Source organism: Rhea pennata, chromosome Z (genome assembly GCF_028389875.1).
Source record: "Rhea pennata isolate bPtePen1 chromosome Z, bPtePen1.pri, whole genome shotgun sequence".
Lineage (NCBI taxonomy): Eukaryota > Metazoa > Chordata > Aves > Rheiformes > Rheidae > Rhea > Rhea pennata.
In genome coordinates this window covers 57,037,765-57,061,817 of record NC_084702.1, presented here as the reverse complement: position 1 = coordinate 57,061,817, position 24,053 = coordinate 57,037,765, and the positions used below count along the sequence as shown (strand labels likewise).

The following is a 24,053-nucleotide window of genomic DNA, read 5'->3' as shown; positions in this document are numbered from 1 at the left end:
AGTTACATTAGTATCACACACATCATTGTTCAGTTATTAGTAATTTATTTATTTATAATAAGGCAAATATGTTAAATTACATATTTAATTTCTTATTGTTTTCTCAAAGAATGATTTAACTCTTAATGTAAAAAGCTTTTTTGGTTTAGAAGTCTTCTGTTTTATGCTTAATAAGCAAACAAATCTTAAAATATTCATAATCAAATACTTATTTCAGGAATGCTGACAGGAATGAATGAGACATCTGCTACAATAGCTGTTGCTCCACAGAACTCTACTAGTCTTGTAATAATTGAGAGAGTAGTGAAGGCAGCAAACCTGGGTGTAGTCCCTTCTGGTCAAGATAACATACACAGGTAAGTTTACATATCGTTTTCAGTAGGACCCTTCTTTAATATTAATTTCAGTTAGTTCAAAATTCATTCACATTCTATAATATTAGGGAAAAATTTATTATCCGTACCTATAACAGATAAGGTGACTGATTTGCACTGTAATATAAAATCCTAACTAGGCTTTAACTTGAGCTTGAGTACGACTTATTTAGTCCATCAAATATCTGGATGTTATTGTACACTGTTAGGGAGAGTTGTCCTTTTCTAGTTTTATTTCAAATGGAAAAGATAAAATACTGTTTCAAAGCATAATGCTTTCAGGAACTTCCATGTGTTTTTTTTTTAAACTTCTGTTTCTGTTTCTAAAAGTGAGAGTGAGTGGGCCTATTCTGGCTTATCTGTGAGAGGAAGCTTGTTTTTTTCTTTCCACATTAATTTTTGACCTGTGATATCCAACTATTTAGTGTGGGGGATTTTTTTTCTTTTTTTTTTCTTTTTTTTTTCTTTTTTACTTTGACATTTTCTTCTTCTTTCTATTTATGTGTAAGGAAAAATAATTGTAGTCAGCCAAGAAAGTCATTGGCACTATCTAATTGCAGAAGTTTCTTGTAGATCAATCTATTTCACCCAAAGGTTGTGGTATAGAATATCACTTGAATCAGTATGACTGTTGGTTAATGACAGCTTTTGTTATAGTTGACTCAAAATATCTAATCCCATGGATATGGATGGCTTCTCACTTTTGACAGCAACAAACAGGAAAAATGCCATGAGTAGAAAACTAAGTAGAAACAGATAACGACAGCAAGACATTATTGCAGGCTGTTAATGTGGTCATAAAATCAGTAAAGGAAAACCTCTTCTCTAGCATCTGTTACAACTGTTCCAGAGTATGAATGAGCCCCAAAATTCTGAATACTCAAATAAGAGTAAATTACCTCTTCTGAAAGTGAAAGAGCTACTCTTAGAAATTTTGCTGACAGAGATGACTGTCTGGAATGGTGAGAATCATGTAGCTTATACAGGACTAATAACCTGATATTTCTCTCCTTTGGATTTGGTCTTTTTTGCATTGCTGGGCATTTGTATTGCATTGCATTAAAATTAACCCAGCTGGATTTTCCTATGCATTTGATACGGTCAATGATAAAATTCTGTTTCATCATAAAAACATGATACAGCTAGTGCAATTGCACTGAAAAGATTGTCACTATTGACACCTGCTCCTCTGTGAAAGAGTCCTCATTTGTTGCCTCCCTGTGGGATCTATACAGCCTGTATTTTCAACATCAATTCAAAGACTAGGTGAGAGTGTCAATCAAGAATAGACTAAAGTGTCTGCAGTATACAGGTATTCTGCATCTTTACTCTACACATCACATGAGACTTAGTGTGTAAGGATGGATTGTTTTGTGACAGTCTCAAAAAGGCTACCTAAAATGAAAGCTCAGTTCCTAACTCAGCCACAGGTTGTATGATTGTAGTCAAGTTTCTTGTGTGATCTTAGTTCCTTTGCCCTTATAACAAAGGAGGTTTTCCATAAAAGAGTTTATGACTAATTGTATTTTAATTGAAGAGGTAGTTGCTGTTTTGTGCACACCTTTACAGACACTGGTTGAAGGCATGTTCTGTGGTAGGGCTGAAGTGTTCAGCAAGCTCTGCAGCATCCTGGAGCATTTCAGGTGTTTGTCTAAATATTTTGGTTCAAAATTGAATATATTCAGTCTGCCATAGCAGTTATAGTTTGCATTTTTAACATCCATTGTGCAAGAATGTGTTTTATAATAACTTAAATGGCCTAGTGAAAATGCCCAGTGGTAATGGGCATTTAAAAAAAATACCTTCACTTGCTGTGCCATATGTAATTGGAGTTTGTAGATACTATGTAGTTGTGGTTGCACCTACTTTTTACTGAGAACAGGAATGGAAGCGTTAGCTAATTGATGTTGAGATTAACCTGTTTGTCTTTTGAGTAGTGCTGTATTGTTGTTAAAATTGGTCCTAGATCTAGATAAATGAATATTTGAGGACCTTCTCAAATCTCTAAAACAAACGAATGAATGTATATTTTATATTTATATAAATATATTGCATGCTTATATAAATGTATATACATTATATAATGATATATATTGAGTGTAGAACATGTCATATAATACAACTAATCCTATTTTAGATTCTGTTTTCTCTTACTCTATTTCTTATTCTGTTTTACTCATTTTAAGTGATACATGCAAAAATTTTGAACTCAGGCAATAAATACAAGAACTCAAATGTGCATCTTTACATTCACACATTTGCAGAATAAATTAACTGTACTGTTTTACTCCCCTTAAGTCTAGTTACCTGCCCCTAAGATGAGTTTACACAAGCTATTAGATCTCTGGGCTTTGTAAAGCTACATATGCTGCACTCTCTTTATTCTTCATAAGATTTAACTATTTTGTATATCTTTCTCCTGTTTCTGTTATTAAGGAGAAACATTAGTTTTAAAGACTATATTCAAAAATGTGGAATGCATTTAAAGAGAATTTTGGGGAGCAGGAAATATCATTTCTCTTTAAAAAATGCAGTAAAAACTGCAAATTCTTAAAATATTTCACAAGAGTGACTCTAGTTATTGATGCAGAAGTTTTAAAACATGGATAGCTCTTTCTGTATTCTCATTACTGTTGTTTGTTAAAAATGTTTTAAGAGATGAAGGGTGGAAGTGGATTAAGGAGCAATTGGATGTTGCCCATGTGACTTTAGGAAGACTCGTATAAGGCCTCAGTTTTGTCTTGTGATTCAGACTACATCTATGGCCCCCATTCGAATATCAAAAAACAAAGAGGTTGAAAGCAAAGTATTCAGGCAAAGTGTGTATTGCTATAGGAATTTAGTCAGTATTAAGAACCTTGTTTAGGGACCAAGAAGTACTTTTCGATTGAATGTATGTCTGATGTTTGCTGTTGAAAGGTGGTGGTGGGATTCTAGAAAGATTTTTTCCTTTTACATGACAAGAGGATAGGTAATTGAGGATATTTAATCCCTCAAAGTTTCCTCTTTAACAGACCATTGTCTCAGCCCCCTTCTCCTTCTGGACAATGACATTCATTGCTTCAAACATAAAAAGTTAAATTCTAGGCTGTTCTGTTCTATTTCAAAGTATGATGGGATGAAGATAGTACTCAACTCAAATTTTCAGTAATTTGTTCATCAGCCTCAGCCTTATTTATTCAGTGACTTTCTTCATGCTAACTTTACTATTGAGATGAATATTCTAAAAGTTGCTCAGGCTTCTTCATACCTTATTCCTTTTCAGCTCCATAACATCCCACTAGGATAGATAATCTTCATTTTGTTCACTTTGAATATAGCTGAAGAAAACAGAGGTGATGGAATGAAAAGACTAGTTACAGAGTTTTACTTAATGTTGCAAAGACTTGAATGGTAAATGAGGATATCATGATCCTCTCATCAGTGTCAAAATACTGTCTACTATTGCTTAAGGCCCTCTGCATAAAGAAAAGGCATCTCAAGGTAAATTGGCTTAGAAAGAAATTCATGGAGAATGCAGACAGAAAACACTTCCTTCTGCTACCTTAAAGATGTTGCGGAAGTCTCTTTAATGTGTTGGCAATAGCATATAGCAGAAAAGTCCATTCAGAGTTGAGATTGTGAACCAGATTTGATTCTTGACTCTTTCACTTTGTTTATGTTTGTGTGATTGCATTGATATCAGAATATATCAGTGCGTAATGGAATGGTGAATCAGGCCTCCTAGAACTCCCAGTCTCTTTGCCTTTTGCTCCCTGAAACGTTTCACGAGCAGTATACGTTGTACTGTAGCGTATTAGTTCCCCTAGTCACCGGTGTTCTGTAAAATGGTGCAATCTAAGCACCTTTTCCACAGCTTTCACTGCCCAGACAGTGAGATGAAAGTCTGAACACAACAGAGTGGTTGTGAAGAAGAGATTTTACTTAGGCTCAACTAGCTTACTAATCTTTTGAACTGGTCCATCGCTGTCCTTATATTTTAGAAGGAATCCATAATTAGTAATAGGAAATAGCTGGGTGAGAAATAAACAGTCACTATGGTGTCATCTACAGATCTCTATTCTGCAGTTCATCAGGATGCCTTTAAACATTGGCCAGCACACTAAGAGACACATGACAGCATTCATTTAAATCCTCTAATTTGAGATAGTAAAACTTGCAATTTAAACAACATACAATGGAATGATTTCAAGTTTTGGAGAAAATCAAACCTGTTTCTCTGTTTTTCAAAACTGAAGCCTTAATCTGCTTCCGGACTGCTATTTCGCCTTTTGAAATAGTGAGTTTAGTATTTTTCTTCTTTGCCACCTTTAAAGTGGTTGTTCTAATAGCCACCTCTTCTGTCTAGAGCTCAACAAAAACTTAAACTTGTGGAAAGAGGTTTCTAATCTCTTAGCATGTTGGCAAAATAAACACCTGAGTGAGCAGCAAACAAGCTAGCTTTTAAACAAGAAAAGCAAAATGGCACTTCTCATTACTGGGGCATGTCTAACTAGCTCAAGCACAGCGCTGCATACAGGTGCTGGGCTTCTTCTGGGACCAGTGTTTTTAGTGGCACTTGACTATACCATATAGTTACAGCAGTTCAGAGCCTGCGCTGTGCAGTGCGTAGTCTTTTGGGCTGCCCATAACCTGTATGATTCTGTGGATAAGCAAGTGTTTCACAAGATGTAAAATATTTTCCACTTACCTTTTCTGGTGCTGCTGTTACCTTTTTGCTCAGTCAAAAACATACTGTGGGAATCATGTAATAGGAGACAGTTATAACATAACAACAAACGAGCACTGAAATCCTGAAGAACATAAAAGCAACTAGGTCCAGTATAGAAACTTGCATAAAATGCAATGTTTGTGTTTTGTTTTAGCCCCCTGACACACACACACACCCTACGCACAGAAATTCAAGCATCAACACTTGTTATTCGGCTGCTTTTGCAACTGCAGTTGCATTTTGCTCCCTGTGCATCAGCCTGACACTCTGGTTGCGTTCACCCCTCTTTATCATTTTGCAACCTGCCGTGCCCCATGTCTGGTGTATTGGCAGAGTGATCCTCAAAGGAAAGAAGGTTTTGTTTACAGACGATTTTGATTATCAGAGAATGGTGTGCTTAGTAACCAGTTTTCCTCCCTATATCTTTTTAATCCAGCAACACTTAATTTGAGGTGAAAAGGTGTGTGATTCTGCAAATATATATGAATGGAAGATCATTTGAAAGAGTCCACCTGGAAAATTTCTCTGTGCATTTCACCTTCCAATTTATACTAAACTTGGGAAATTCTCAGGTAGGAAGTTGGTTATTGGGTCCCATCTGCTCACTGTAACTAACAACTAAAGCTACTTCCAGCACGTCAGAAAGGAGAGGATATCACCTGTTTATTGAGGACAAGCCAGTGTAGAAATTGATAACAAGTATGAATTGTTTATAATTATTACATTGGAATCTAATAAATGATTTTATTAGTTAACAAGTCCTGTAAATCCAGGGATACTTCCTTAAAGATTTGTTCTGCACTGCATGCCTGCAAAAATGTTTTCTAAGGTGCTTACTAAGCAACTGGCCTGAGAGCTGAAGCGAAGGGAACTCCACCTTTGGCAGTGGCTGCCCTGATGTAGTTCCGTGGACTGTTCGGCTTCTGTGGTTTCTTAGCTGTGGGGCCCAGTCGTCTTTTTCCAGGGAGCTGCAATGGGTAGCCAGCTTGCTTTTCCTTCCTAATTTCTCTAGTAGGAATTAATTGGAAAGCTAAATAACCTAGGCAAAACAATTTTTCTATTAGCCTTTATCTGTAGGAGACTGAATTCTAAATGGAATAGTTTATCCCTGTGCACAGGCTCTTCAACCTTTGCCTTTCCAACACTAGAAGATATAAACTCTTAGCACTCTCTTGGTTTATGATAAAAATAATTTTGGATAACATGTTCAGGCTGTTAATGACTCAGCTAGGCTAACCATTTGCTTTTGTTTTGTCAATCAGTACTAAGAGTCTTTCTGGTTAATCATTATTCTTAGGTAAATATTTGTATTCTTTATTCTTATGTAAAAAGAAAACTACTTTTTAAAAAAATATTAATGTACTCATTCAGTAATGTGTATGTGTGCCTAATATATATATCTATCTATATACACACACACACACACAAATGAATAAATAAATAAAATTTCTTAACCAAATCCTAGTGTTCCAGTAATTAAGATTTTTCTCACTGCTAATGGCTGGCCACTGTAGGTTCTAGTACATGTTTCATGTATAATTAGCATATGAAAGTTTTGATTAACTGGTATAAAATCAAGAGCATGGCTTTCTGTAACAACATTTTAAGGCATTTGAACATTTTGAATATGTATTAAAGGAGTTTGTATGTAGATTATACTGTTTAAAAATAATACTAAGTTCACATTTAATTTTTTAAAGGTGCATGAGAGTGAGGTATTTGGGATACGAGGTTAATCAAAATAGATTGTTCTAGCTGAGCTTGTTTGCTGTCCACTAGGGGACAGCACTGCTTTTGTATCTGAATGCTTTAAAGTGAAAAATACTTGGAGCATTTTATTTGAAAAACAAACAGGAATCTTCTGATTCAGTTGTTTAAACAGTAAATGTTTAACATTTAAGAAACTAACCAAACAGAAGAATATCCTTGATCTGAAAGACCTCTGAGCAAACTTTGTATCATAATATATTTCTGTAAGGGGAATTATTTTCCTGGAATTAAAGTAAGTTTTTTTTCAAATGAAAAAATATAACTTCTTCTAAATGTGAATGCATGTAATTCTAAAAACGGTTGTCATATTAGATTCTTGATCAGGAAAAAGAATGAATAGAATAGAGGAGAAAAAAATAGATCCGATGTTAAAATTATAGTTTTCTAGGTGAGGAGCAAATATTTTGGTTCAAGTTCTTAGCTGATTGAAGTTTTGGGAAGGAGATATAAATACCTGTGGGTAAAAAGGATGAAGTTTAATGAACCAAAAGTAAATGCTTGGAAAGATTTTTTTTTTTTTTTTAAGCCCATGCAGCACCTTTCTGAACATGTTGACTAGTCCTGTGAATGGGACAATAAGTTCTGAGGACTCATTTGCATTTCCACATTTTTATTAATGATACAGTGCAAATGGTCACTGGCAAACAAAGATAAACTCAAAAAATATTTTGGCAAAAAACCTCAAAACAATAAAAATGGAGGGCAGATTTGAGTGTAATTTATTTTCATACAGTTTTAATTAAACCCCCAGATAGTCAATATTGAAAGTAAGTTAATTATGGTAATGAGTTAGGCATGTTGAACATTAAAAAAAATAAAAAAGTTGAAATAGCATGAAATGTTCTAAGAAAGAAAGAAAACACAATATCCAATTATTTGAATACCATTTTCAATGTAAATCTTAATCAAATTTTATGATTAGTAAACAATGTTAATTAAGTTTTTTCCTGAGAAGTAAAAATCACCAGCTTAAGAAAAAAAATATCTTTGAGTATGTTATTGCTTTTGTTTTAGTGTTAGACTTACTGTATCCCCATATACTAATATAGAATAATGGTCTTCCAAATACTACTACTTCATATTCTAAGGCTTATACAGAGAAATGACACAAGTAGTTAGTAATTTAGCCTATTTTGAGATAAAGTGTTTGTTATAAAGTCAAACCTGTACATAGATAGAATTTATCAGAGTAAGTTAGATATCCAGAGTACTGAAAACAAATGTTTTTTGTTGCCCAGCTGATACACTGGAATGTACTTCGTCATTGTTTGTTCTTATATTTTCCAGTTGGAGACTGATTCAGGGGGGAGGGGGTTCCTTAACATATATTCATTGCATAACTTGGATTACACATTTGTCAACTTTGGACTAATTATTTTTCTACAGCTAGGGCAGGGCTTTGCATCTTGTAGATCGTCTTTCTTACTAATAGGATTCTGTCTGCCTCAGCAGGCAGTAATTGAAGGCTTCGTATACAAGAGCTTTTTTTAAAAAAAAAATAAAAATAAAAGTTTTAGCTTCTGTGGGCCATTGTAACTGTTTCTGGTAAGAAAGAAGAAAATTAGAAAATTGAATTTAAAGTAGAAAAATTGGAGATGAGGAAGAGTGTCCAACAGGAAAGATCGTGCTTTACTGCTGTTGAATTATGTGTAACAAACTCTGCTTTGCTGTGAATAAATGTCCTGATAGCGAGGGTTCAGTTGTAAATTTACTTTTTCAAATGTTGAATTTTCAAGATCAGATTTTTAGAGTGACTGTTCTGTTATTCTTTATTACCTGGACTAGATTTTTCCAAATCTGAAATACCTCTACTGTATATTGGAGCTATCATCTGTATACAAATAAAGGAAAAATAACTCTTAGCCTGTAGGTAGAGTAGTCACTATTACAAAGCCAGCATTTGGGATATGCTATCGTATTGCAGGTTCTGATGCTCCAGTTTTTCCTTTTGTTAGGAATTTGAACAGCTATAACTCAAATATTTATATGACAAGTATTAACAAATGTTATTTTTACAAAAATGACCAAGAATATCTACCTGGTTTTTAGCTGTTGAAAGACTGGAAAACTTTCTGAAAATATATCATACTTCCTTGTTGTTGATTCAGAAATTAGTGCACATTTTCTTACCTACTGGATAGATACTATGTTTAATGCATGCTCTCTTCCTCTTTTGTTCCATGTCCCTTTCCAACAGAATAATTAATATTTTTAAAGAGAAAGAATACTTGGAAAAACTCAGAATATACAAATATTTCACATTTTTTATATTTTGATTTAATCTCATAATTTTTATAAATAGGGAAAATATTAACAGTTGTAGACCTTTGAATATTTTTAATGATATGAAAGCAGTTTTACAGGTAACATTATCTGAAAGAAAACTAGCAAATAACAGCTGTGTAGCTAAAACACACCTTGAAATTATTAGTAAATGGTTTTGTTTTCTGAATGATATTCTCATTTACCATTTCTCATTTTATCATAATTTTCACATTCCCTTTGTGGCAACAGAATGGTAATAAATAACATGGTAATAAATAACATCTTTGTTAAAAGTTCTTCAGAGGACAAAGCCTGTATTTTGGACCTACAAAACAACCAATTTATAAGTTAGATTTTAACGTACTGCAGAGTAGTTTCTAAAGCTTATTTGAGTCAGAATATGAAGTCTGATCTTTAGTAAATTTTTTCAAGTTTTTAGTATTCAAATTCTTATCTTTAAGACAGTATCAGCTTTCAGGAGAAGTAAAAAGAGTTACTGACCTCTGGGGGGGGGGGGGGGGGGGAAGGTGTTCCACAGCTTCTCACAAAGCATAAATATATAGTGATTAATTTTTGCTGCTGACAGACCTGAATGGCTTTCTGATCTAAATACTTAATTGAACACAACCCACGTTTTGTAAAATCCATTTTGGCTTATGGTAATATAAACATATGCAACACAATAACAATTGCTTCATCTAAAGACCAGGTCTTACTCAAATCATTCAATGGTGTTTTTAAAACATCTAATCATCAGCAACCCAAAGTCATTTGCTTCATCCTTTAATAACTGTATTTCCAGAAACTGTACAAACATGTTTGTGTTATAGCTCTTTTGGGAAACTAAATATCTTGTCTATTTTAGGGAACAAATTTTGGGTTCCAGAGTTCAAAATCAGTGGTAATCACATTGTTCTTCTATACATCTTTTTTAAGTGGCGTAATAATTAATCTCATTCTGTTACAATCTTTTTTTTCTCACAAAGTAATTCCAGATTGGTGGCCGCTAAAATAAATCCATCAGCCCAAGTTAGGTATGCACTCTAACACTTGTGTAAAATTATCTGCATATCAGACCTTTGCATTGTGCAAAACCCACACAAATTCACTTACAGATTTCAAGCATTTTATTCCGAGTAATCTGGATGCCCCATCTGATTTTGTAAATACCCATGTAAAAATATCAGAGCAAAACTGATCTCTGATGCGTCAGGCTGCCTTGACTCCATCAGAAGACTGACTTTGTATCACTTTCCGTTTTTAATAGAGGAGGGTATAATCCAGCCTTGAGGCCGGGAAACCCAGCAGGAGTGCCAGCTCCCAACCTGTTTATGTGCGTTCTCAGACATAATCTGCTTCTCTGTTGTGCCAAGACACAACTGTTAAGTAAATAAAGTGACTAATAAGACTATTGTTTATATAATTATCCCTGTCAAAATCAGCGAGAGAAATGGTGATCTCTCACACTGCAGTGCAGGTAGACAAAATCCTTGGTGTAACTGGCCAAGTAGCTATTTTTCATAGCAGCAATGTTGGTTTAGAATCTCCTATCAAAAGGAGAGGTCTCTGAATGTATCTATAATCTGGACAAAAGAAATAGATTGACCTGTGATGGGTGACATTAGAGAAGTGCCCCATGTTTCCTTAATTAGTATAATGTGTTATGAGATTTTGATATGCTTAGTTTAAAACGAAAAAAGACAAGAAATTACTTCTCGTTTAAAGAGAACCTGCTTCCTGCTGAAGTGGCTAATATTTTAATTAAATCTGGAGTGAAGTTTTTTGAGTATCTCCTGATAAACTCCCTCCTTTATGTTGATGGTAATTAAAGAGATCCCCGCGGGCCGGGCCGGCGCTTTGCGAGGCCCCTGCTAATTGTCAGACATGAGGCGCTGACCAGTTGGTTTGCTCTTGAATAGCCGGCAGCGTGCTGTCAGCCCTGCGGTTTTATTTTTATGTATTGTGAGCTGTTGTCAGGGCTAACTGGGTCCTATTGTGGCTGAAGATGTCGCGCAAATTGAGGCAGATGGCTCGGATTCAGACACGTGTCCTTCAGCCCGAGGAGAGGAGATCGGCCCTGCCAGGCAGGGTCAGCCTGGGGCGCAGACCTGCTCCGCACTTGTTAGCGTTCTCCAAAGCCCACGTGCAGCAACTTTGTGGTTGTCACGTAACAGCAAAAAAAAAATATAAATAAATGAAATAAAAAGGGAAAGGAAAAAAAAAAAGGGCAAAAAAGCAAGCATGGTGTGAGCCTTGTGTTGCATGGGAGCAGCCGAGGCTGTTGCCATCCTCTTCCTTCCTGTCTCTGGGGCCTGGCTGTGCATGCAGAATGAATTAACAGGATTGACAGAAGTTCATTGTGCCTAAAATGGCTTTTCAGTCAATTGTAGGGCTTAAAAGGCTAGTTTTGCTTTTAATTCCATGTAATTAGTGGATTCTCCATGTCTTGGAATTTAGTAATGGTGCATTAGTCCTAACTTTTGCTTATCTGGGGAGGTTTCTGTTTGTTTTGTAGGGCTTTCTAATACTTGATCATAAAATATTTAGAAGCATTTAGTCATAAAATTATGGTTATTGTTTTGGACATAAATTCACAGACAGAATGACTTGGTGTCTTTAGAAGACTGAGCTGTTACCATCATTTCATTTTTTTCATGTTGGACATCTATAAGTTTGAGTACTTTAAAGTTGCATTAATTCATGAGATGGCAGGAAGATGCACTTTCTGAAGGTATGATAATTTGGCTTTTTAGAAGCTGTTTAATACATTTGGCACGATTGCATTTTTGGGGGGGGATCAGATAATGAAGATTATCCTTGGAATTCACTATACAACTGAATTTAAGTTGTCAGTGTGCACTGAAGTAATTTTTGAGTATTACAGATGAATTGAAGAATCAGAATTTAAATAATAACTCTGTTTAAATTAATTTTATTGTTCAAATTAAATATCCGGTTTTGCATTATACCTTTTTGTCCTTAGATACTGAAATATTTGCACAATGCTGAACAAATTCTTTCTGAAGAATTGTTGGGTTTTTTATGGTATATCCCCTGAAATGGATTAGTGAAATTGGAGGCATTTTCTTATATCTGAGCTCTTTTAACTTTTGCAGAAGGGAGTATCAGTAGTCTTTAACATTACGATCCTTAGTGTTTTTTTTTTTTTTCCCTTCCCCCTCCAGGTTTGCAGCTAAGACTGTGCACAGTGGGTCACTGATGCTAGTCACAGTGGAGCTGAAGGAGAGCTCTACAGCACAGCTCATCATAAACACCGAGAAAACCGTGATTGGTTCTGTTCTGCTGCGGGAGCTGAAGCCTGTCCTGTCCCAGGGGTAACCTGCTTACATCTGGACTTCAGAATCTGGCACACAACAAAAGTGCCTGGCATCCACTCTTGCTGCCTTTCATTTATAATAATAGCCCTTCCATCTGGCAGTGGGGGAAGAATACACTCTTGACATTCTTGTCTTCTGCTTTAGAATGCTAGTGTGTATCTATCATGTATGCAACTCCTCTTCTTTTTCTCTGCTTGCTAACCAAAGAACATATATTTTACTGTCGTTTATCTGCACTCTTTAATTTATTTCCCATTTGTTTTATCCTGGTACTTCCCTCTCTTCTCCCTTCCCCCACTCCCTTTCTTCCCCTTCATTTTTCCCTGTTGTAGTGGACAAATACCGGATAATAAAAGTTCAAGGGAAACCACACTGCCGGTAAAGTGAGTTAAAATGGCAGAGAGATCCAGCAATATCTACAACGAGGTGCGCAGTTCAGAGAGCTTTTGTTGTATAAATGTAAAAATACATTAGGTACAGCAAAATGGTGTTTGCTTTCTGAAAATGCTTGTAAGCCTGAACTCTTCTATTAAGAATGTTGTTCCCACTTACTGTCCTATTCTCAAATATTTCTGTTAAGATGCCAATAAAATAGTGCTATTAGCAGGAGCTCTTTCTCTCTTTTTTGGTAAACAACTGATGATGATGATCACTAAGTAATACGATAACTAATCTATTTAAAGTAAGGACTAATAAGGTGGGATGCCACATATGCATAAGCGAATTGTTCTTTTGAAAGTAGCCAGTGTTTGTCTCCAGTTTTAATTTTATGATATGCAGTTATGGTTTTGTTAGTAAATTAACAAAACCACTTTTGCCTCTTTTCAGAATAGCCCATTCATAAAACAGTGATGGAAGAGAGTATTGTGGCAGACTGTTACCTAGCTCAGTAAATTATTCAAACCTTTACTTCATATTTCTACTATAAACTAGGGTTAAATTTTCATCTACCTGTGCATAAACCAGGACTTTTGAAGCAAAGAGAAATTCACAGCCATATATACTGATGTAGCTCTAAGATCTACAGCTGTACAACCTCAGCTATATCCAGTTTTCTATCCTTTCCTACCTCTGTGTAGGGGATCTTTGAGTGTTACTGGTTTTGACCTGCTGTCCACATTCTGGTTATGTGGTGCGACTGAAGATGCTAAGCTTTGTCATTTCAGGTCAGTCCTCCTCACTGCTAACCTGGCTTTTCCTAGTAACTCATGGTTGTGTTGCATATGTTTTTATGACATGGAAAAGATATTTAGATAACTCTACCTGCCACCACATCCTTTGATGCTGACTATAAGTGGTACTGTTGTGGTTTAGCTTTCTGGATGATAGTTTCATCATCACTTCATCAAAAATGTTGCCTTACTGCATATTGAAAAATTCCCCTAAGATATGTATAAGTCTATCACCTAAGAAGAAATAAAATGCATATCCAGCAGTATATGAGGAGTAGTGTTACGAAATTCTATACAGATTCTTTAGGCTATTGAAGTTGTGCTTCAGTAAGAAATGTATTTCCAGGTTTCAGTAGCACCCGAGATACACTGGTACTTCTCAGCCAAAGGAACAAGAATAATATGCCTTCTACAGGAATGTGTATTTTTAATCAATATTTACATTATTTTCTTGCAAAAAGATTTTTCTATAATATTTATTATTAAAATATATATGTTGTTGTTCAAACATGAAAAAATATTTACTATAGAAAACTATCATCTCAGAGAGAACTTGCATTAATATCAATAGTATTTGATATCAAGATCCAGTGAGAAAGTACTGAGGGTAAGGCGCAAAATCATGCTCCCTAAGAAAAGACTGAACCTTCAGCCTTGTTTGTTAAGGAAAAAAGTAAATAAAAATGGTTTCTTTTACCACAGCATAAATCAAAGGAAGATGTATTATTGCAATGTATGTCACACACGTTGCTGAGTAATTTCTGTCTCCCTAGAGTACTTTATGCACTTTAGTGAAACCCAGAAACATGTCTATAGTTAAGAATATTTTTGGAATTTATTATTAACTCATATTTCAAGGCTTTGTAACTTTGGGCAAACGAATCCATCATTCTTGATATAGTTATCTGGGCTGACAGCATGATTTGAAAATTTAGGCCGACTTTCCCAAATAGTGATTTGGGAATAAACGTTCTGTTAGGACAGATACTGTGAAATATTAAAATATTTATCCATACAGTAAAATTCAGCTCTTCCAGGAACCTAAACATGAGCACATTTACATGTTTTACTTTAACAATATAAGTTACACTTAGTCGTAAGTCAGCTAGTTAGAAGTAGTTGGCAGTAGTTTCTTGGATTTGCTGTATATCATCTTTATTCACTTTCTTCCATGCTTTTCATTATTTATAGAGTCATATTAAAGGTTATTAGGATATGAAGTAGATGACTAGCCTGAATTGCCATCAAGAATTCACTTCAAAGTGATTTGCTTATACCAGCAGCAGCGGCAGCTCCGGGCTCTGTGGGCAGGTTTTTCAGGAGCTGTGCGCTAGGAACCACCTGGCTTCTCTAGACACAAGCAACCTTGAAGCTGCACGTGAAACTCGGGGTGCAGGAGCAAGGGTAACAGGCGGTGCTGGTGGATTCAGTGAAGATGGTTGGAGAATGGTGTGGAGGCCAGTCTAGGGGCAGGGGAGGTGCTTGAATTATGAAGGGTCCAAATGCAATGGACCCTGGCAGAAGTGAGGAAAACTTTGGCAATAACCACAAACAAAAATATATTACCATAAATGTGAAATTTGGATATGATTTTAATTGTCATGCTCAAGGCAATAAAAAATCAAAGAGGCTCCAAGATTCTGATCTAGTGGTGACTGGATGAAATCATACGCACATAATTATAAACACTGACGCTGGGAGTTACGGGCTGAAGAATTACGCAACAAGAGCAAATGCAAACAAATAAATGAAAAGGTTTCTGTACAATGAGAGAATGAGGATTTAGCTTTTCTCTGCTTCTTAGTAGTTTTCCCCCTCTCCCTTACCCTATTGTGAAGGGGAAAGTAGGCGGGTTTTTCCTGTAAAATTATTTTCAAATTCGTACTTTATTTTAAGTTAATTCAAACCATTTGAAAAAAAAAGGTTAAATGTAAAAGTTAGTATGTTAATATGGAAAGCAGAATATAAACATTGGCTTGCTGCATGGCAGTCAAAATAACATAGTATTTTTCCTCTTATTTTCCTTTCACGTTTTATGATGTCATATAAAAGGGTAATATATTATTTCCTGCATACTCTGCCTTAATTCTGGTAACTCATTTCTAAAGAAAAATAGCATACGTAGAAATTGGTCTAGAGCTAGGAACAAAATAATGGAAGATAAAAACAGAATACCATGTGAAAGGACAGTGGAAATAATTAAAGTGTTTTTGGAGCATGCACATGATACAGTATATAAAATCATGAATTCCATAGAAAAGATAAATTGAGTTTTTCTGATGATCTTTTCTGCTAACTCAGGAACAAGAAGGCATCCTGTAACATTTATAAAACAATATATGTAAACTGGAGAAAGGAATTAACTCCTTCCCCCTTCTTTTTAAACATAAGATATACCATCTGGTGTCACAAGATAACATGATGTTTACTAAAAGTGGAATAAAATTGGAAATGTACATTAGTAATGGAATACCCAGATATCTACTGGGTGGGATACAAATAAGCACAAGGGCTCCAAAGCCACTTGCCTTGACGCTTAGGCTAACTCCTGATATGTGGTGATTGGATGAAATCTTCATACGCACATTATTTTGTAATGCTCTATCACAATAATTAGTGTTAATTCTTCTAAAAAATATTCTCAATCCCTTGTCTGTTTTTTTTCCATACCATATCTTACATGCCTGAATTAATTTTAATACTGAAATGTCCTAACAAGGATCGTGGTAAGCAATGTTGAGGTAAGTTTTATCTTCCCAAGCCCGTACCTCCTGACCTGCAGTATGTGTGTCAAGCAAGCATATGAAGATGGGATTCTGTTCCCTTCATTTTCTGTCAACTTTCTTCCTCTCCTTCCCCATACTTCTGTTTGTTTTATCTTAAATTGCATATTTTATAACATCTATATATTATAGGAGATGTTGTGGGTTCACGACACTGCTTTTTGGGAAGGGAGGAGGACAGTAACTGCCCTTACCACCGTCTAATAGCGCGCGTTGACTGCGACCAGGGCGCGCGTCTCCATGCGGGCCGGGCCGGGCCGGGCCAGACCTGACCAGACCAGGTTTGGCCTCGCGGGAGGAGGGCAGGAGGACCTGCAGAGGCTCTGCCTTGCAGGTACACCTGACGAGCCGCCCCGCTCCCGCAAGGGAGAGCAAGAGCTGAGCGTGCTGTCAGCCCCTCCGCAGCCTCCTGCGCTGTGGAAAAGCTGTCGGGCTCTAAAAGGATGACGGAGAGGTGAGGCAGCGCCTGCTTCTTTCCGCAGCCGTGCAGCGGCAGGTGTTCGATCCCTTCCAACAGCACGTGGCAGGTGGGAGAGGAAGAGTTGGCCAGTCGGGTGGGTCTTGAGGGAGAGAGGCGACGGCCTCGGCGCGGCGCCAGCTGCCTCTCCTCGGCGCGGGCGCGCTGCGCGCTGCACCAGCCCCGCCGGCGGCCCAAAACAACCGCCCCGCGCAGGCCCCTCGCCTCCGCGCGCAGCAGTCTGCACCCCCTGGGGAGGGTCCCCAGCGCCTGTCCCGGCGCCACCGCTGTGCCCTCTGGGCGAGGAGACGCAGCGAAGGAGCTGCTCGCCCCGGGCCTCGGCTGGCGGCCGTCCCCCTCCTCAGCGCCCGGGGGCTGCCGCGGCGCGGGCCAGGGGGCGTCGGGAGCTTTAACGGTGCTCGTGGTTAAGTCCCGAATCTTCAGCGTTTTTATAGGAAGTTGTTCCATCTGATCAAATCTTTTCACACAGAGAGAGCGGGCAGAGAGCGTGATGCCGCCTGCCGTCCCCGCCGGGCTTATCGCTGCCGTTTGCACTTAGGCCTCGGCGCTGCGGGCTCGCGCGTGGGCGCCAGGGACGCGCCGCGCACCAGCACCCGTGGACTCCGCGGCGTCAGATGTGAGCGGTTCAGGGATGGCAGGGAGAAGAGACGAAAGAATTACAGATTCGGTTATTTGTTAGGTAGTTGGGGTTTTTTTCCAGTTCTGGCAAAAAGCGAGTTTCTACCCCGCTTGGTACGATTGAGAGCTCCCTCGGTTGTACCTGTTCGATGTTTGCAGATTCGTGCACTAAAACAAAACGATGGAACCATCTGGGTTAAAAACTCAACACTTTCTGTGAGGCTGCAGGGTTTTTGGCTTGATTTTGGTGTTTTGGGGTTTGTTTTTTTTTTTTTTCCTCGTGTTCAGATCATTTCATAGACGGGGTTCAGGCTACAGCTCTCCAGACGTTCGGATTCAACAGAACTAAGCAGGAGAAAGGTCCGATAAAGCAGAGAGGAGAGTGCAGGATTGCGTGCCTGCAGTTTGTCTTGCTCTCATCACTGAGGCACCGCACCCGAACAGTAACCGAGAGGCTGCTTTTATCAAAACAAACAAAAAAAAACACCAAAAAAAAAAAAGACACTCCCCCCCCCCATCTTTTTGACACCTGCCCCGAAAGAGTCTTTGTTTTGCTCAAGTCTGATCTGGAGGCCTCTGTCAAAGCCTGGTTTTGGACAAAGTTAGTTGGTGGCTCAGCTTCACATAATTGAAAGTCATTCTGATTTCTGCACTGTGGTGTAATTGCCTAAAAAAATGTTATTTGATGATTAAGATTCTGGAGTGAATTGTGTTCTTTTGGGTTCTTGCACTGTTTCTCCATCAGGGACTTGGTTTCAGCGGTGTGCAGCTGCTGGAGTTGATTTACAGTGCTGCGGCTGTGGCTAGTCATAAATAAATCCTCTTATATAGTTGTTATGAACACCTGTTAGATCATCTGTCAGCAAAGCGCTGTTCACATTTATCATGGTGCGGTAGTTATTTTACCTCAATCCATTTCCAACTGACTCGGCCTCCATCACTGGATTACTATTACCACACCATAATCGCTCGTTTCCACTCCATGTTACAACTTGCAGATAAAAGATTTCACTACTTGGCCAAATTTCATAAATAAAGGAGCAGTTCAGTGCAGTAAAAGTTTATTTTTGTCATCATTTGTCACCCCATTATTCTATAAATCAAATGGAATAGCGCTATTGCTAGCTCAGGCGTTGCTGTCAGCCCTAGGCATGGAAATGGTCCGTTTCTTCTTTTTAGATGAGATGACATGTCTTTCAGACTTAACCGGCTTATGGCTTTGTTTCACCCATTTTATTTTATCGCCCCTTCAGAAAAATCCTTGGGGACCAGAGAGACTAAAGGAGTGAAATGGAATCAGAAAACACAGTAAAACATGCTGCTTTAGCTGTGGTATATACACTTCCCTCCCCCTCCCCCAACCCTCATTTACAAACTCCTCCACAAAAATAACAGAGCTGGACATAAACAGCCCCTTAATGCTTTTCCCTGGATTTGTACAGGTTTTATCGCTCGAATCAAAACCCTGGGACCAAAAAGGCTCCAAAGAGGATGCTTCAAAATCTCGTTAATATGCCTGGCTCTAAATGGACTCACAGGTTCAGGGTTCGGGAGATGTGCTGTGAGTTTGGTCTTTTGTTTTTAAGCTCTTCACAGCTAACTTGGGTCCTGTCTTCTGAATCTTCTGGTAATGCCATGTTGTGCCCTGCTCTGTGGCTTCACAACCAAAACCTGACAGGTATTTCCCTACACCTTCCCGGAAGCAACCTCCCAGAAATGTTGGTTGGTGTTTTTCAATGGTTTTGTAACTTGAGCTGTAAATTTTGTCTCTGGGCCATGCATCAGCATTTTGGCCCCACATCCGTTGCAGACCCTTGGGGTTTCCTTGATTTATTAAGAGATGGATCTCAGACTAAATTTTGAAGAAGGCAATATTCCTTGGTTTGAAAGGAGAAAGGATGATGATAAAGGGATGGGGTAATAGAAAAGGGTTTATAGTTGATATTATACTTCTGAGTTGGTTCTAATTCAAGTTACATTCTTCATAGTCATTATGTAGCTCATAAATTCAATAAAGTGTTTTACTATTACTATAAAAATGACAGGAGGGGGGTTTTATGTTGTAAGTTTCGTTAGTTGCTCTTCCTGTTTTATGTTGAAGTCCTCAGGCCATTATGTCATTAAACTCCTCGGAGTCTGAAGGGCTCAGGCCCCTCTGTTCCTTATTGCTGCTGTGGTGCCTTCTGTGGGGCAAGCGTTTGTGTGGTCGCTCTCTGTCACCTTCCTTTCGAATGATGCTTTTCAGTTCCGTTTTGGCTTTGTTTTTTCATTCAGAAGCCAAGATACCTGCCTTCATGAGGTGGCAACGGAAATTTCAGAGTAGCTTTGGTCCCACGCTGGAGTCCCAAAACTGAACAGTGGTTCTCATCTGTGGCTGAGTTATTTGCACATTTAAAGGTTAAATCTGTATTGTTGAAGTGGGTCCTGAGTGAGAAGTTGGGAGAGCCAAAGTAGGTTGCTGTGCTATAGAAATAAAATACCTCTGGAAAGTTTACCCATCCCTTTACCTCCCCACAAAGCCTTGCCTGTGACTTCTCTCCAGCCACCTTTGTTGTAGAGTTATGAGCTTGGCTTGGCTTGAGGCTTGTTCAGTTTGACGGTGGGCAAAAGCTTGCAAACGTGATCTTGTGCCTTTGCTGGGAAGGTCTCTAAAGGCAAATCTAGGAGGGCTTTTGCTTTTTCATTGATTGTAGTTTTGAGAGGCAGAGGATTTTTCGCAAAGGCACTGGATAATTTCTGTTATATCTGCTTCATTAGGGGAAAGAGGCATCAAATATCTGACCCTGGAGCCTTTGCTTTCTCCAGATGTTTGCTTTGCACACAAATAATCCCCATGAAAACAGCAACTGCTAATTCAGTGGCCAAAGTGCATCAGGAGCCTAATCTAAAGCCTCCCAATCCATCCAGCTGTCTGGCATTTGCTATTATAGGGCACCAACAGAGAAATGAGGCTGTGGCTTTATCACTGCACCCTGGGTGACAACTTGATTTTCTGCTTTCACCGCAGGCAGCAGCAGCCCAACATGATGGGGCTGTTAATTTGTGCATTTCATGGTGTCTGTCAGGGGGCCGGGAGAGGAGGGTTTCTGGGGAAGGGAATGGAGCATGTCCCAGCCTCGGAAGCACCTGTCTGCATTGACGGCACAGAGCACTTCTTATTAGCGTGCAGGTCTCTAAATGCAGCCCCAGGATGACAGCCTGGCATTCCCAGCACCCACACAGTGTGACAGGCGCAGGCAGCCGGTCCCATTGTTTGCCCTTGATGAGCATGTCATTAATGGAAATGGAAGAAAGTGAGGGCCACATCAGTATTCAAATAGCCTCCATCCTCTCTGCCATTCAACCGCCTGGCTCAGGCGGCTGCAGATTTCCTTCTGCAGCTCCACTTACACATTTTCACAGATTTATTCCCATTGCATGCAGATCCTCTCGTGTGGCTCTGGCCCCATGCCCCCCGTTCTCCTCACATACACAAACGTCGTCTTCAGTATCATTTGATATGCCACAGATAAAGTGGGGTTTCTATCCTTCTTCCCTGCTTTGAGAATGGTAATTAGCAAATACTTGCTGTTTGCAACCTAGGAAATGGAAGTTGCTATTATTTAAACTTAATGCATGAGGCCTTATGTATTGTTTGCGATACTCGGGAGTTATTTGTTCTCAAGCAACTATTGATGCTTGTCTGGGTGATCTTTTCTTTGTAATAGATTGGGGTATATTCAGCTTGGAACCTTGTAGTGCAGAGCAAGAGATTGCAGGCAGATGGGGAAATAACTTACAAAATCGGTATTCCACCTTACTGACAAGTTCACAGGAAACACCAGTAAAGTCCTGCTGTCCTCCCTCAAGACCCTCTTCCAAAATTCTCTGCATTGACAATAGCTGGGCCACTGATACCTGAAGACAACAACCCTGTTTTGCTGACCTGCCCCAGCTCATGCCGCCTGTACCCCTCAGTTCTCCTCGGTCTCACAGACGCGGTGTAAGCTCTTAGAGGGGCTGGAGGTGTGTTGGCCTTCTGTATTTTTTTGGCATGGACCACAGTGGGATGTGGGTTGACGACTAGCACTCTGAAGAACGAAACAAATAATACAGTATCATAATTCAGCTGGTATGAAGAATGTGCCTGAGCATGCTGGCATCTGGCCAGATCTTAAATGTATGTTTCTGTGCTTTAGTTTGGTGTTAGTCTGTTTTCGTAATAATATAATTAGTGCTCACAGGGGAGGCTATTGACACTACCACCAGGATCAGTTTGCTCTTTGCAGTATTTCCAGATCGTTCTTGTTACACATCCGACTTGCAGGTCGCATGTGGCACCCCTTGCCTTTTGTCTGTTCCTGTCCTCTCCAGCCAGCTATTTAGCTCTCTCCATTAATAAAGGCTGGAGCCAACAAGGAACGCACGCTGCTGGGTGACTTCCCAACCTGTTAGATTTTGCAGCCCTCTTTAACAGTGAGCAGAGTGGGAGAAAGCGAATTCAGAGTTTTCCCACTGGTGAGTTCCAAAACAGAACACCCCCCCCCGCCACCCACCATGGATGAATAGCAGGAGCAAAGCTGTCATGAGTTATTGTGGTAAGCAGAAGCCCTGCTCCCCCCACCAAACCTTTCTTCTTCCTCACCACTTCCACTACTCTGGACCTGAAAATCCTCCTATGATGTGACAGTAGTAAGTCTTAGATGTACTGGCCCCAGTAGGCACTCCCCTTGCGATAGGAAGGGATTGCCCCAGCACCTCACTTCTGCACTCTGGGGCTCCTGGCACCAGTTGAGCAGTGGCATCCGTCTGGTTTTCGCTCTGACCTCTGAGAGCAGAGTGGTGAAATGGTAGGGTTTCCTTTTAAGCACCAAAGGTGCGTTCCCAGCTCTCAGCTGTGTTGGTGCGGGTGCCTTCTCTCGCCTTTGCTGCCTCCGCCTCCTCTGCTAGACTTTCTTGTGTTGATCAACTTGGACTAGAGCACAGAAGGCAAGATTGTGCCTTTCTGCAGGGGTGTACAGCGCTTTGTGCAATAGCGCCCTGATTTCAGCAGGAACCTCTAGGTGTTGCTGTAATATAAATAATAATTGTCTTCAGGGATTAATTCTAAAAGGGCAGTTGAAGTTGACTGAGACCGAGAGAAGGTATCCATGAGTTATTTCTTGTAGTTACAATGACTGATAATTTTTGCACAGTTTAATAATTCAATAAATTGCAGAAACTGCATTTTATCAGGCTGCCTTCGGCTCAAATGAAAAACAACGTCTTCTCATTGTTACTTTGACGCAAGCAACCAAAGGCCAGCCAGCCTTCAACAGAAATGCATCTAGAAATGGGTGTAAGGATACACTGGTGACGTCAAAATGTAAATCTGACTGTGATATTATGGCAAGCTATGTAGCCTCTTTCTGGCTCAAAGCCACAAGCAACATTCAATCCTGGATGGGGGAAAGTGATTGACCTAGAAGAAGTTGGGGATTTTCAAAATGAGTATATGGAAACAGTGTTCTAAAAATCCAAGTGCCACCATCTTTGATATCACTGTAACGGTCTTTACACGGCTACTCTACTACAAGAGCTTCTTGCGCGACGTATGTATCAGGGACAGAAGAGAGAAGTTAAGGAAAATACAAAATCCCAATCTGCAGCGATTAACTGTTGCTACACCCCAGCCCTCAAAAGACGTGATAAATACATACCTAACGTTTCCTCTTTCAAGAAGAAATGACAAATGGAAAACGAGCATTTATCTAGAAAAAGTTTATGGGATATACGTTCAGAAGCGATGAGTAATTTTAAGTGCACCACATGTCTCTTTAGACCCTGGAAGGTACCTGATTTTTTTAAGTTCAATTCTCAGTCTTCTGAAAAGCAGATCCCTGGGCCATCTCTTGAGTTAGGCTCAAGAGCTGGACAACAAGCTACAAGCTGAGACAGCTGGAAAGTGTACTTCCTTTTGTACTCAGACTCATAGAGGTAGAAAAGTCATCTCACTGAGTTTGATCAGAAATGTCCTAGTCTCAGGCACACTTTACCACCACAAGAAAGAAAGGTGAGATAATAGCAGCTCCAGCTATATGGACTTGCCTTGACTTGCCACAGAGCTATATCCTTTTTGTATTGCACTGCTTGTGTCTGGTATGAGCTCTATGGACATGAGGGAGTGTCAGTAAGTTATTTTCTTTGGGGTTGAACCACTCAAGAACAGAATTTCTCTTTCACTTTGCAATTTAGAAATTGTAGAGGTGACAGCTGAGGAACAGTTCTGTTCTGTCTTTTAGGGAGCAAATCTGAGAATTTACACACAACACAAATTCCCAGGAGGAAGGAAAGGACGCTTTCACAGTAAGCATGCAGTATTTTAATTTGCACAGATTGGCTTGTATGCTCCACTCTCTAGGGAAGATGTCACTTTTCCTGTAAATATGGTATCGCAAAGGTCCAATGTTGCGATATAGAGCATATATCACTTCTGTTTATTGGAAAAGCTTCAGCACATGGCCGAAAAGCCATACTCTCAGGCATAGAATATGAAAGGGTATTAAATGATAGCACTGTGCTCCTT

At 39.1% G+C, this 24,053-nt stretch overlaps 1 protein-coding gene across 3 annotated transcripts in view; it reads left to right on the top strand.

Annotated features, from left to right (window-relative positions):
- AP3B1 (adaptor related protein complex 3 subunit beta 1) overlaps positions 1-13,061 on the top strand; it is a 144,013-nt gene extending 130,952 nt beyond the window's left edge. For all 3 annotated transcript variants that reach the window (XM_062599444.1, XM_062599443.1, XM_062599442.1), the window contains exons 26-27: positions 218-356; positions 12,306-13,061. In XM_062599444.1, the coding sequence (XP_062455428.1) occupies positions 218-356; positions 12,306-12,459 (293 nt within the window). In that variant the 3' untranslated portion in view covers positions 12,460-13,061. The remainder of the gene's footprint in view (positions 1-217; positions 357-12,305) is intronic.
- Positions 13,062-24,053: the final 10,992 nt, after the last annotated feature.